The sequence below is a fragment of the Mirounga angustirostris genome, unplaced genomic scaffold (assembly GCF_029215605.1).
Source record: "Mirounga angustirostris isolate CCGP_5_RB_7025 unplaced genomic scaffold, mMirAng1.0.hap1 SCAF_9, whole genome shotgun sequence".
NCBI classification, from domain to species: Eukaryota; Metazoa; Chordata; class Mammalia; order Carnivora; family Phocidae; genus Mirounga; species Mirounga angustirostris.
This window is the reverse complement of record NW_026991717.1, coordinates 58,951,422-58,963,615: the sequence shown is the minus strand read 5'-3', so window position 1 is coordinate 58,963,615 and position 12,194 is coordinate 58,951,422. Positions and strand designations below refer to the sequence as shown.

The 12,194-nt window shown below is 48.8% G+C and overlaps 1 protein-coding gene and 2 pseudogenes across 2 annotated transcripts in view; 1 reads left to right on the top strand and 2 right to left on the bottom strand.

Moving 5' to 3' along the window:
• Positions 1-3,860, top strand: part of SORD (sorbitol dehydrogenase) — a 30,382-nt gene extending 26,522 nt beyond the window's left edge. For both annotated transcript variants that reach the window (XM_064570526.1, XM_045900162.3), the window contains exons 8-9: positions 1,409-1,530; positions 2,425-3,860. In XM_064570526.1, the coding sequence (XP_064426596.1) occupies positions 1,409-1,530; positions 2,425-2,590 (288 nt within the window). In that variant the 3' untranslated portion in view covers positions 2,591-3,860. The remainder of the gene's footprint in view (positions 1-1,408; positions 1,531-2,424) is intronic.
• A 4,337-nt stretch (positions 3,861-8,197) lies between these two features.
• LOC123862339 (signal peptidase complex catalytic subunit SEC11A-like) lies at positions 8,198-8,859 on the bottom strand (annotated as a pseudogene).
• Positions 8,860-10,581: 1,722 nt separating this feature from the next.
• Positions 10,582-11,171, bottom strand: LOC123862338 (thioredoxin-like; annotated as a pseudogene).
• Between the last annotated feature and the right edge of the window lie 1,023 nt (positions 11,172-12,194).

Below are 12,194 nucleotides of genomic sequence, written 5' to 3'. Positions count from 1 at the left end.
ATTCGTGACTAGAAAATGTTTGGGAGGAGACGTGGCAAAGGCTCAGGGTAGAATTCTTGTCATCTTGGTGCAGAGGTCACACCCACAAAACAATGGTCAGGTAGTCTAAGTGTTCCTTTGTCTGTGGTCAGCAAACTGCTGGCCTCCCGGCACCTTGGGATGGCCAGTCTGGCAGTGTCCCTCCTCCTTCTGACTAGGTGGAGAGGAGATGCTGATGGGGGAACAGTTTTCCAAGGAAATTTCTCACTCAAAAGAGTTTTCTGTGGCTCAGTCACAACTTTGATCCCACACCCCACCCCACCTTTTCCAGTGGGGAGAGAGCCTCCCCCCTTACCAACAGGGTTCATAAGTCACAGGTGGTTTGTAAGTGACTCTGTGCTTCAGTAAAAACAGAAAACGTGCCAAACCATGAGCCCAACCAAGTGCTGAGCACTGTGATTGTTAGGCAAACCGCCCTGCTGGGGAGGCATCATCCTGATCTTACACATGAAGAAGCTGGTTGAGAGGGTCCCACAGCTCAAAAGTGTAAATTCCAGAGTCACCCTAGTGCTGCAGGCCTCTCTTCATGGTGTATCCTTCCCCTCAGAGATAGAGGCTGTGGTGGATGCCCCTTTGCAGCTCCACTCAGTAAACTTAGAATGGTTCCAGGAAGTGCTTGCTCCTGCCAACTGTCATGAAAACTGAGGCAAATGAACTATTTTTCTGTCTCTCACAACGTTGACCACAGTGATCTCCAAAAATCTCTGGAGCAGGCACAACACTCATGTGGAATCATGTGGAGATTATCGGGAGAAATTTCCATGTCTGGCCCACTCCAAGGAGGGAACTGATAAAGCAGATAGATGTTCAAGGAAGACAAAATCTGTTGTGATTGATGATACTATTGGGATAAATGTCTCTGGAACAAAAATATTTCTAAATGTCAGCTAGCCTGCACGAATAAGGCAATGTTCAAGCCACAGAATTCTAGTGGCCCTCCCCATTTGTATGTGCTTGGTAGTTTCCTCACCGAGAGGGTGGTTCCTTAGAGGTTTGACAAAAGTCCTGTCTTTTGTGGCGTTGACATTCTGGAGGAGGGATGGGTGCTGAGATGAGGAGGTGCCTGAGCCAACACCTGGTACGGAATTAGTAAAGCTCTGAGAGATGCTCAGGGGCTGGAGGGGCTCCCCCTGTGCCTGGTCCTCCACTGGTAAAGTGTGTTACTTCAGGATCATTAAAGATAACTCTGCTGCTCTGTTAAGTTTCGTCGACATATGGAAGAGTTCAACAGTACAGAAAGAATCATATTCTCTGGAATATTTGGATACTCACCTGATGCAAACAGATATTTAAGTGACAAAAGTCATTTTGAGTGAGAAGTCTGCATTTTCTGATCTTCTGGGTTTTCTTGTTCTCATCTCCTCTTCAGGCTACTCGTTCTGGTGGGACCCTGGTGCTCGTAGGGCTGGGCTCCGAGATGACCAGTGTGCCCCTGGTGCACGCGGCCATCCGGGAGGTGGATATCAAGGGCGTGTTTCGATATTGCAACACGTGAGTATGTTGTGGGTGAGCCAGGGTGGCGAGCGGCCAGCAGGACCCCTGCACGGCCTCTGGGACCAAGAGTCTCTCCCGTTTATTCATGAAGGGCACTCCCTAGCCACACTGACAGCCACGTGTCATGGTAGGGATGCAAAGAGAGAGCATCACTCCTGGTTAAAAAACAGGAAGGCAGAGATGGCAGAGGGAAGGAGGGAAGGTGGGGGATCTTGAAGCATGCTCTTCTTGGGTATCTGCCCCTCATCACGCAGGCCCTCTCTTCTTCATTTCCTCAACTGGCCAGCTCTTCATTTTCTCTCTTTAAAGGGAAGAAGGAGAGAAAGGGGGACAACAGCAAGAACTCAAGTCCCTTGGTTTCCACCCCAGAGCCCCAGGGCCCACCCTGGGAAGTGAGAGGGTCTTAGTTCACCCCACCTCATGCTCTGTGGCCCTAGCCTCTCCCCAACCGGGCAATTTTCCCAGGACCACCTTTCCCAGCAGTGTCCCTCCTCCCACCATTACAGTCTGTGGCCATTCCGTCAGCAGAATGCCATTTTCCAATAAACTCTGCCACGCCATGCTGCAAAGGGATATGGATGTATTATCGTCGGCTGCCTCTCTGAGGCTTATCTCCCTTTCCACAGTGGCTTCCATATGCCTTATGCCTTCATGCCAAAGCAATTCTAGGCTCCGTGACAGACATTGCAGAGGGGTGGAGGCCTTTGGGAACAGACCCTGTACTCCCATATTGCAGGTCATAAGATCATTTCTACCACTGTTTGTAGAATAGACCTTGTAGAACCACAGCACTATAAATAAATATGGCCAAGCTGATCGTGTGCTTGGTGGTTTTGGGGACCTGGTTCTGTCCTCCTGTAGGTTGAATGTAACACTTGTGATCTCTTACAGGTGGCCGATGGCGATTTCGATGCTTGCCTCCAAGTCTGTGAACATAAAGCCCTTAGTCACCCATAGGTTTCCCCTGGAGAAAGCTCTGGAAGCCTTTGAAACAGCCAGAAAGGGATTGGGGTTGAAAGTCATGCTCAAGTGCGACCCCAAGGACCAGAACCCCTAATATGAATTGGGCTCTGCCCTCATCCCTGCCCCACGCCAGTATCTCAGGGCAGGGGAAGACTGTGATGCAGAAGTTTTTTTTGAGTAGCAAGAAAAATTAAAATAATTCATTATAAGCAGAGAGCCTTACACAGAGGAATTGGTGTGCCTTAAAAACACAAGTAGGGACAGTTTGGGGGAATTTGCAGCCGGAGTGACCTACCTGTTCACATAGAGCAAAGTTCAGCAAGTATAGCAGAGTTTGTTAGGCAGGTCCTGGGGAACTGCCCTTCTTCCTGGAAGGCCTAAGTAAGGGAAGAAATCTGCCCGTTGGCTTCCTGGTTCCGCAGTGACTGGCCAGGTGGGGGTGGGAGCTAAGTTATGAAGAGACAACTTTGTCCAGACTCAACTGGCACAGAAATTGATTTCCATCAAAAATCTCATTTCAGGGTCTGGGATGAAGGATTGTCAGCAGTTTTTAGAGGACAGCGTTTCTAGACATACGTGCCATTTGGTTTGATGATAAAAGGAGACTTTAAGGAACTGACCTGCCTGGATCTAGGATCATTTTTAAATCAATTAAAAAAAAACCCAAAAACTAAAATCCCAAGTGAAGTCCAACCTGCTTGCATTCTCCAATTGTAGAAATAGTCAGGAAAGTTCTCAATACTGCTGGAAGATTGCCTCTTCTTCAACTCCCGAGAACTCTGTGTAACTTAAACTGCCTTCCCCACACTCCCCACCCCCACCCTTCTGCATTTAGGGGCCGTCACTGTGGGTTCCTTTGTCACTACGCAACCAGGAGGCTCCTTTCTTAAGGCAACAGTCAAGGGGAATACCCCTGGGAGACTTGCCCAGGAGGGTTTGGCCAGTTGCACCTGTCTTCCCACCTCACAGGGTGAGCATTCCCTTCACACTCACTGATGATAGACAATTCCATTAAATTCTGATCATTATAAACAGAATTCCCTCCTCCTTCTCATAGACCGTGAACGCTCTTGGTATCTTTCTGTTGGAATGATCTCTCCTGTCTTATTTTAATCATAGGGTTTTCCTGTGTAAGATTTGGGTCCAAATCACTTGATGCCCATTAGTGACTTTGAGATTATTAGTCAAGAATGAGGATATTGTAGTGTGACATAACCTGACCTGCAGACTTTTAATCCTTCCCTTCAGCTGGGAGTGGAGGCTGAGTTTGAAGAGGCTCTGGCTTTCTTGTGACTGGGGAGGGCCGTGACCGATGCTTGGAATCCCTCAGACTACTTTGGGTAATAAACTGTGGTTGTGGGGCCTCACTATTGCCGTCTGTTTGTGCCCCTTTTTAGGGGGGAATGGCCTCTGGTTACTCGTTTTATAAAGGGAAGGATCCAGGATTTTTGAAAGGGACACATTTTCTGCATCTTATATAATGTCATTAACTGCTGGGAATTTATGTTAATGAACTCTAATCCTCACAGCAAGCCAAATGCCTAGGATTATTTTACAGCTAAGGAAATAGAGAAGCCAAGCAATTTGCTCAAGGTCACCCACCGCCACCCTTCCTCTCTCGTGTTATCTCTGGGCGGGGGGTGGATCTTGAGACTTCGGTGCACACTCAGAGGCCACACAGCCCACTTGTGGAACTGTCCCATTTTCTTCTCGGAGTCCTGCTTCGCTCCAAAGCCACACTCACCAGCTGCTGCCTCTTGAACCCCCTGCCAGCTCCGTGGTGCCCAGAGTTCCTTGAATATGGAACGAGAAAGCCTTCCCCTTCTCGATGGAAGGCTTCCAACAGGAATGCCCCGAGGGAAGTGGATTCACTGTCAAATTCACAAGTAGCCACTTTTCCTTTGATTGTGGTCTGTTGGGGGAAAGAGGCCACTGAACCTGAGAGGAACTTAGGAGCTGGGGCGGCGGGCGGGGGCGGGGGGTCGTGGCAGAAAGGTGGGGCTACCAAGGACAAACAGGTGTCATTTATCTCACAGTCTTGACTGGGCTGGATCTTGCAAGTCGGTGGCCCACAGTCTCTGTTTCCTGGTGCTTCTGGCATGTGGGCAATCGTGAAGAGTGGACAGCCTGATGGAAAACAGCAGCTCAGAGAGCACCTCCCCTTTCCAAATCCGCCCACCGCTCCCAAGCCGTGGCGCACTTTGGTAGCTCCCAAGCAGGGGCAGAGAGGGTGGCAGGAGAGGCCACCGAGGGTTGGCTGCCCAGTGAGCCCTCTGGGCGGTGAGGGTAAGAGGGCCCGAGCTCTGCCTGGCTCCCTGGCCTCTGCAGCCTTGTTGAATGTTCCCCCTGCTGTTGGGAAGGAAGTGCGGGAAGCCCAGGAATTGATTCCTCCCACCACCCCCACCGTGTGCTCAATAAATATTGATTAACTCAGTGAATCAGTCCCGGAACCCAGAATTTGTCCCCACTGGCCAGCGTGTGCTCGTCACCAGTGCCTGGCACCTTGTCAGCTTTCGATCAACACCGAGGACCCCACCCAGCCGGCACTCCCAGCATCGGGGGCGGGGGGTGTACCGGTGGAGAGCTGTGAAGAAAGACCCTGAAGACAGGCTAGACGGTGGAAGGGAGAGGCCAGCCCACAGCCCCTAAAGGAGAAAAGGCCACAGCTCCCTCTTGCCGTCCACCTGCGGCTCCAGTGGATGTGAACTCACTGCCGGGGGGGGCCCGTCCCTGGTTCTCAGGCCGTCCCGGTCAGCCTTACTTCTGTGTGCGCAGGCCGGCCTCTTCCTTCGGGGCTCCTATTTTACTCCCTTTGGGAGAACAGTGGGGGCCTGCGGCCAAGTTGCTTGGGCCAGAAGTTAGGAGTGCAGGAGGCAGACAGGATTTAGTGGATATTTGCCTTTTCCCGAACTGTCCTCTGCACATGATCTCAGCCTAGGCTTGGAAAACAGAAGGCCAACAACGGGACCCACATTCCTGAGTGGCAGGCAGATCTCTGCCACCTCCACCCGCCCCCAACACACACACACACACACACACACACACACACACTCAAGTCCCAGTAGGTTCGGGGAGGAGCAGGGAAGTGGTGTGACCAGGAGCTCCTTGCAGGGGGGCTGTTCTCTGAGCAGCACCTGCCATGAGGAAGCTGCACAGCAGTCCCCCCCTCCCCAGGCCTCCGTTCCCCCACTCCCAGCTTCCCTCTCCTCTTAAAACCCTCCTGGAGTCAGACACTGAGCTCCTTTCCCTGGCCCCTGGAAGGGACACAGGATGTACAGATGGTGTTCCTGCCAAGAGACTGCTCCGCCGATCTTACCATCAGTGGGGCGGCGGAGTAGCCTCTATCCTCAGTCTTCGACACATTGGGCGGATGAGAGGCAGTGCGTTGTAAAGGGTTTGATGCCAGGCTTCTTGGGTCCTATCTAATCCTGGACCCACCACTGACTCACTGATTGCCAGGTCACTCCCCGACTCCGAGTCTTGGTTTCCACCCTTTTTAATAGAAGGACTGGGCAAGATGATCTCAAGGTCTCTATCACCACTGATAGCGTCACCAGCTAGACCCTAAGATCTGATCTTTACTGCCCATTTGCTTGTACTCACCGACCTTTGCCCCACTTTTCCCTTATGCTCTTCTCTCCAGCTTATCTCTTAGCTCAGGCAAAAGACCTAACAGGCATAACATCCCATATTGGAAACCAAAACTCAAGCAATAACGTCTGCCCTAATAAGACCCAGACGACCCAGCCCAGTTTGAGCTAAATGCCCAACTTGAGCCTGCACACATGAACCATGGAGTGGCCTCTGGGATGATTGGCAATTACCTTTATCCCCTTATAATACCAAAATCCCCATTCATGGAGGAGCACAAGCCTCATTTACGTAATACACAACGTATGTAGGCACAACACTATGCCCACCTCTACATACCATGACAAGGATCCCCTTTTTAAATATTCATCCTAACCCTAAATAAGAGGAACTCATCCACCCTTGCTTGGGGAGTCACAGCTTTGGAAGTTATTCCCCATGATCTTATTTGTTGCAAATAAATTTTAGATTGTGCAACAACTCACCTGGTGTAGATTCTACCTGCAACTCACCAAGAAGGGAACTCACATTAGTTCAGTTACAATGTTATACAGGGTTCCCATCATGCCAAGGCCCTGGGAGGTGAGGACCCCTTAAGGGGGCGGGGGGGTTGGCCCTCAGGCTGGAGGTGTGAGGGGTGTTCTTGGGTTTCAGTTCCAGTCCCGTGTGTGCATATATGTGTGTGTGAGGAGGTCCCCTGGGGGAGGGAGGTGAGAGGAAGCAGGGGTGGAGGCGCTGCCTGTGGAAGCACCTGCGTCCTGGGCATCACCTTGTTCTGTTACTTAGCCTCGGGCCCCCAGGTATGGTCCTGAGGACGTCTGTACAGCCCAGAGCTGGGCCCTAGGAGAGCTGGCTCCATCACTGACTTCCCTGCTGGTGGTCACTGGCCTTTCTATGCTCTACATAGGACTGGAGGCAGAAGCACAGCCGAGCAGGGGGTGGGAGACCCCAGCAATCCATCCATGGTTAGGAGGGAGCTCTGGGAAGAAGGTGGGTCTGGGCCAAAGTGGGCCCGTTGTGGGCACAGCACCACCGAGGAACGGTGGGGGGGCAGCTCCCTTGGGATGGGCTCCAGCCTTCAGGAGGTTGGTGCTAAAGCCCCATGTGTCCTGCCCAGATCTCACAGGCTCCCTGTGTACTGAACTACCCGCTCCTTGAGCCTGGAGGCCTGTCCCACAGACCTGCCTCAGCAACTCCTCCCTGCAGGAATTTCAAGAGGAATCCCTGAGGGAATCCCAAGAGGAATCCCAAGAGCAGAGCCCTTGCCACCGAGAGATAAGGGTGTCTGTCCCTCACCTTATCACACACCTTTGTACATTGTTAAGAAAATAAAGGCAGGTAAGTAAGAAGAAGAGAAAATCAGCCATAATCTGTTCTCCAAGGATGCTAATAAGTTGGAGAGCTTCCTTCCAGCTTTTCCCTGTGCATCTCTATACATCTCTAAAACATGTACCTGTATTTATAATAAGGAATGGGAATGTACTTTACCTACTTTCCCCCCATTTTCACCCATAACAAATAAGGACTTTTTTTTTACTTATCACAATTCCCATTAGTGAAATTAACAATAATTGCTTCACACCATCTAACACCCCCATCAATCCAAGTCCAACTTTCTCCAATTACCTAAAAAAAAGTGAATTTCTCCACCTCATTTTCATTTTTTCTTTCTTTTTTCTTTCTTTTCTTTCTTTTTTCTTTCTTCTTTCTTTCTTTCTTTCTTTCTCTTTCTTTCTTTCTTCTTTCTTTCTTTCTTTCTTTCTTTCTCTCTCCCTCTCTCTCTCCCTCCCTTCCTCCCTTCCTTCTCTTTTCTTTTTTTCTCTTTGGTTCAAACTTTTAATATAAAAAAATTCACTGATGTACAAAATGTGAAAGTCTGACAATGACAACATATGAAATCCTATGATTTGAGAGCCCCCCGAGTGCGTGCCAAGGTGCCCATGCCCCCTCCCATACATACCCTGGCGTGGAAACAGAAACTAATGCAAACCATTGCTAACAAGCTGTGCAGATAGGTGCGTTCTCTGCTCCACCAATCATAGACCAATATCTACTCCAAACATTCAGTAAGGAAAAGCAGAGCATCTTCCGAAAACAGAAGGCAGACTTCTTACTCACGATGGACCTGCACAAACACACCCAGCCGAAAGAGTACTGCATAGTCATTCATGAGGATCGTCATTCATGAGGATTGTCACAATCCTAATATAAGGAACAAATCCCCTTGCTCTCCCCACGACATTTTTCTTCTCTAGACAGTGTTGTCCCTGTTTATAGAGGCCTCGGTCATCAACCACGTTATTATCTCCTCTTGTCAAAAATTGGTATGTCCAATTTTGCTTCTTCTTTTTTTAAAAAAAAAGATTTTATTTTTTTGTCAGAGAGAGAGCACAAGCAGGGGGAGCGGCAGACAGAGGGAGAAGCAGGCTCCCCGCTGAGCGAGGAACCCGATTTGGGACTCGATCTCAGGACCCTGGGATCATGACCTGAGCTGAAGGCAGATGTTCAACCGACAGAGCCATCCAGGTGTCCCCATTTTGCTTCTCATGAGTCTTCAAAACTCCATGAACTATAGGAGTTTCTCTTCCTTCTATCCTAAAAACAACCATTTTCTCCCAATCACATTGGATCTTCAACTCGATTTGCTAAAAAGAGAAGATCTCTATGAAATGCAGGTTCCATGCTGCCCCTGAGCACTACCACAATTGGACTTTCACTTCCAGTTATGAGCACTAACCCCTTCCAGATCATTAGAGCTGAGGAGATAATCATTCCAAAATTTAGGACTTGAAAATACAGCAGAGCCCTGTCCCTGCACTCAGCTTCCAACGCCTCGAGTTTAGCTGGGAGGCTGCCCTGCTCCAAGGCATTTTCTTGAATCAGGATCCAAACACATTGCATGTGGTTAATATGTCTCTTAAGTTTCTTTGAATGTATTATAGTTCCCCTCCATTTTGTTAAATGTCATTATTATGTTGAAGAAACTGGGTCATTTGCCCTCTACATACTGTTTTGCATTTGTTTTCATTTAATAAATTGTTATATTCCTTTTTATGTCAATATTTACACACATCATTATTTTTAATCACCATATTCCATTGTGTCACTCATAAAGCAAATCATAGTATTTTGGGTATTTGTATAGTCTACAGGGTTTGGGGCTTACAATAAAGTTGCAATTATCACTTTATCCATACATTTTTGTACTTCTTGCTTTCTAAAGTCATGTTTTAAAAATGAAAATAGCTGGGGGCGCCTGGGTGGCTCAGTCGGTTAAGCAACTGCCTTTGGCTCAGATCATGATCCTATGGTTCAAGAACACTAAAGTGAATCATCTCCTTTGTCACCCACTTTGTGCGGTGGGGTGGGATGGGACTGCCATCATTGCTGATACAAGGATTGAGATTCTAAGGAACTTCTGAAAAAACTGTTAGTAGTAAGCAGAAAGAGGACAACACATGACCTGAGAGAGAGTGAATGAGGAAAAAGCTGAGAAACAAAGGAATTAGTAATCTAGGGCAGGGTGAAGAATGTGACTCAGCTGTGGCATTTGGATACTGGGGCTGCTGGATCTGGGGAGCAGCTGGGCTTTCTGCATAGCACAGGGACAGACAGGCTCCAGCCAGAGCTTCCCTGAACCAACCCAACTTGGCTTCTCCTGGTACCACGTATAAGATTCCCTTATCTCGCTGCACACCCAACAAAACTAGAACCTGAGGAACGCTGTTGCCCTGTTCACTGGTCCCCAAAAGCCATGCTGCCGTGCTGTCTTCTCTCATAACAGGGTTCCAGAGGGAGTGAGACTTCCAAGGGGAAGACAGATATTGTTGGGGTGGTTGGCTGAGGGGTTTCTGTCACCCAAAATATGTCTTATCATGGGCCCACCTGGAAGAAAAACTCCCATGCATTTGGAAGAGGTGGTAAAGAAAGAGGCTAGTGGGGTGTTCCAATGTCATGACCTCCTTACAGTAAGAAAGAGGTAGGTACACATTAGTCTACTCCATTTCCTTATGACCTTGAGCAAATCACTTTAATTCTTTAAGCCTCATGGTTCTTCATCCTTTAAGTAAGAAAAATAATACCTAGCTCAAGGTTGTCACTGAAACAAAATGAAGTGATTTTGAAGTATTTTTTTTTAAGGGTAGAATCAGTATTTTATTTAGTCACTTATAATCAGAAGGCAGTTGAGTATGTAGCCTTCATACTCAATCTTTCCTTTTTATAAATAAAAAAGAATTACAAGTTTTAAAGATTTTTTTTTCTTTTTATTTATTTATTTGAGAGAGAGAATGAGATAGAGCATGAGAGGGAGGAGGGTCAGAGGGAGAAGCAGACTCCCTGCTGAGCAGGGAGCCCGACACGGGACTCGATCCCGGGACTCCAGGATCATGACCTGAGCCGAAGGCAGTCGCTTAACCAACTGAGCCACCCAGGCGTCCCAAGAATGACAAGTTTTAAACAGCCAATGGCTGGTTATGTTTTCAGAACACATAATTAGATTAATTCATTAATGGTAGCTTCAAGTTTTTCCTTATTAGTTCCAGAAAATTCACTCACCTTTTGTCCCTTTTTAAAAAATGGAAGGTTGGCATGTATTTGGCTTCACACTCTGAAGCAACAACCTGACTGTCACCCATGTCTACTTCAAGGAACATCGCGTTGGAAGTCTTCTCAGAGAGGGAATGAAAGAAAGCCTTGCTCATGGGATGCCTGGGTGGCTCAGTCAGTTAAGCGTCTGCCTTCGGCTCAGGTCATGATCCTGGAGTCCCAGGATCGAGTCCCGGGATTGAGTCCCGCATCGGGCTCCCTGCTCAGCAGGGAGCCTGCAGCTCCCCCTGCTTGCGCGTTTTCTCTCTCTGATAAATAAATAAAATGTTTTGAAAAAAGAAAGAACAGATTTCTAGAAAGAAAGAAAGAAAGAAAGAAAGAAAGAAAGAAAGAAAGAAAGAAAGAAAGAAAGAAAGAAAGAAAGAAAGAAAGTCTTGCTCATTTTGCAAGGCCCGCACCATGTGACTGAGAAGTTTATCTCCTGCACTGTTCAAGGCTTCCTGAAAAGTATACTTGTTCTCCATCTGCTTCACCATTTTGGTGGCTGGGGTCTGACAAGCAACTGTAAGGATTAATGAAAGTGAATCTAAAACTCCGGACAGAGCTTAGATTTGAAATCTAGCTTGGTGAATGGCACCATGATTGTGCTTAATAAGGCCCTGCCTCTCCCTCACCAAACCTTGTCTCTCCATCTGGTAAATGAGCAGGGGAGCTGATCCCCAAGACTTTTCCGGCTCTGTACCTGGAGTCTGGAAAGGCACTTGGAAGTATGTGAGAAGTTCCCAGGGTGGCAGAAAAGGCCTCAGCCCGGCACGACCCAGCACCCTCACCTCTTCCATAAACCTGTCAGGGCAAGAGCTGGAGAAGTAGATCTGGAGAGCTGACAGAGGGGAGGATTGGGAACCGGGTCACTGTACTCAGGAGCTGTCTCTTACCTGGCTGCCCAAGGCTGCCCCCTGAGACCCGAGGAGGCCCTGTACCCAGGAGCCCTGAGCAGTTGGTCCCAGTGGGACCAGGACCCCCAGAGGCATGAAGGTATCCCCCCTGGTTAGCACAGTGCCTCGCACACACAGAAGGAGCTCTAGAAATACCTGTAGCTTCATAAGCAGGCAGGCCTCCCTCTCAGTTCCAAGCCATTGCCGTCCTGCCCCATCAGCTTGAGCTGACCACGGAGTGGCCAGGAGACCTCAGCAGGACTCATTGTGTAGAAGGACAAGTCAAGCCCCAAGGACCCAAGAGGGGCATGTCGGGAAACTGCAGCAAGAGGAAGGCTCACCTGAGCCTTGAGCCCCCAGCCCTGGAGGCCCAGGAGACAGCCTGGAGTCCAAATAAGATGGGGACCAGCTGCCCACTCCAAACCTTTTTGGCTTTAAGAAGGATTGTGAGGGACCCTCTGGTGTGGTAAGAACAACACTGTATCAGGAGTTCTCGGTTCTGGGACCAACACATCCCCCCCACCCCAACTAATTTCAGGAGCGCTATTTAATTTGTGTGTGTTCTTGGGCATCTGTAGTGGGGTCAGTAACTCCTCTCCCAGTATCATTCTCACTTATACAATA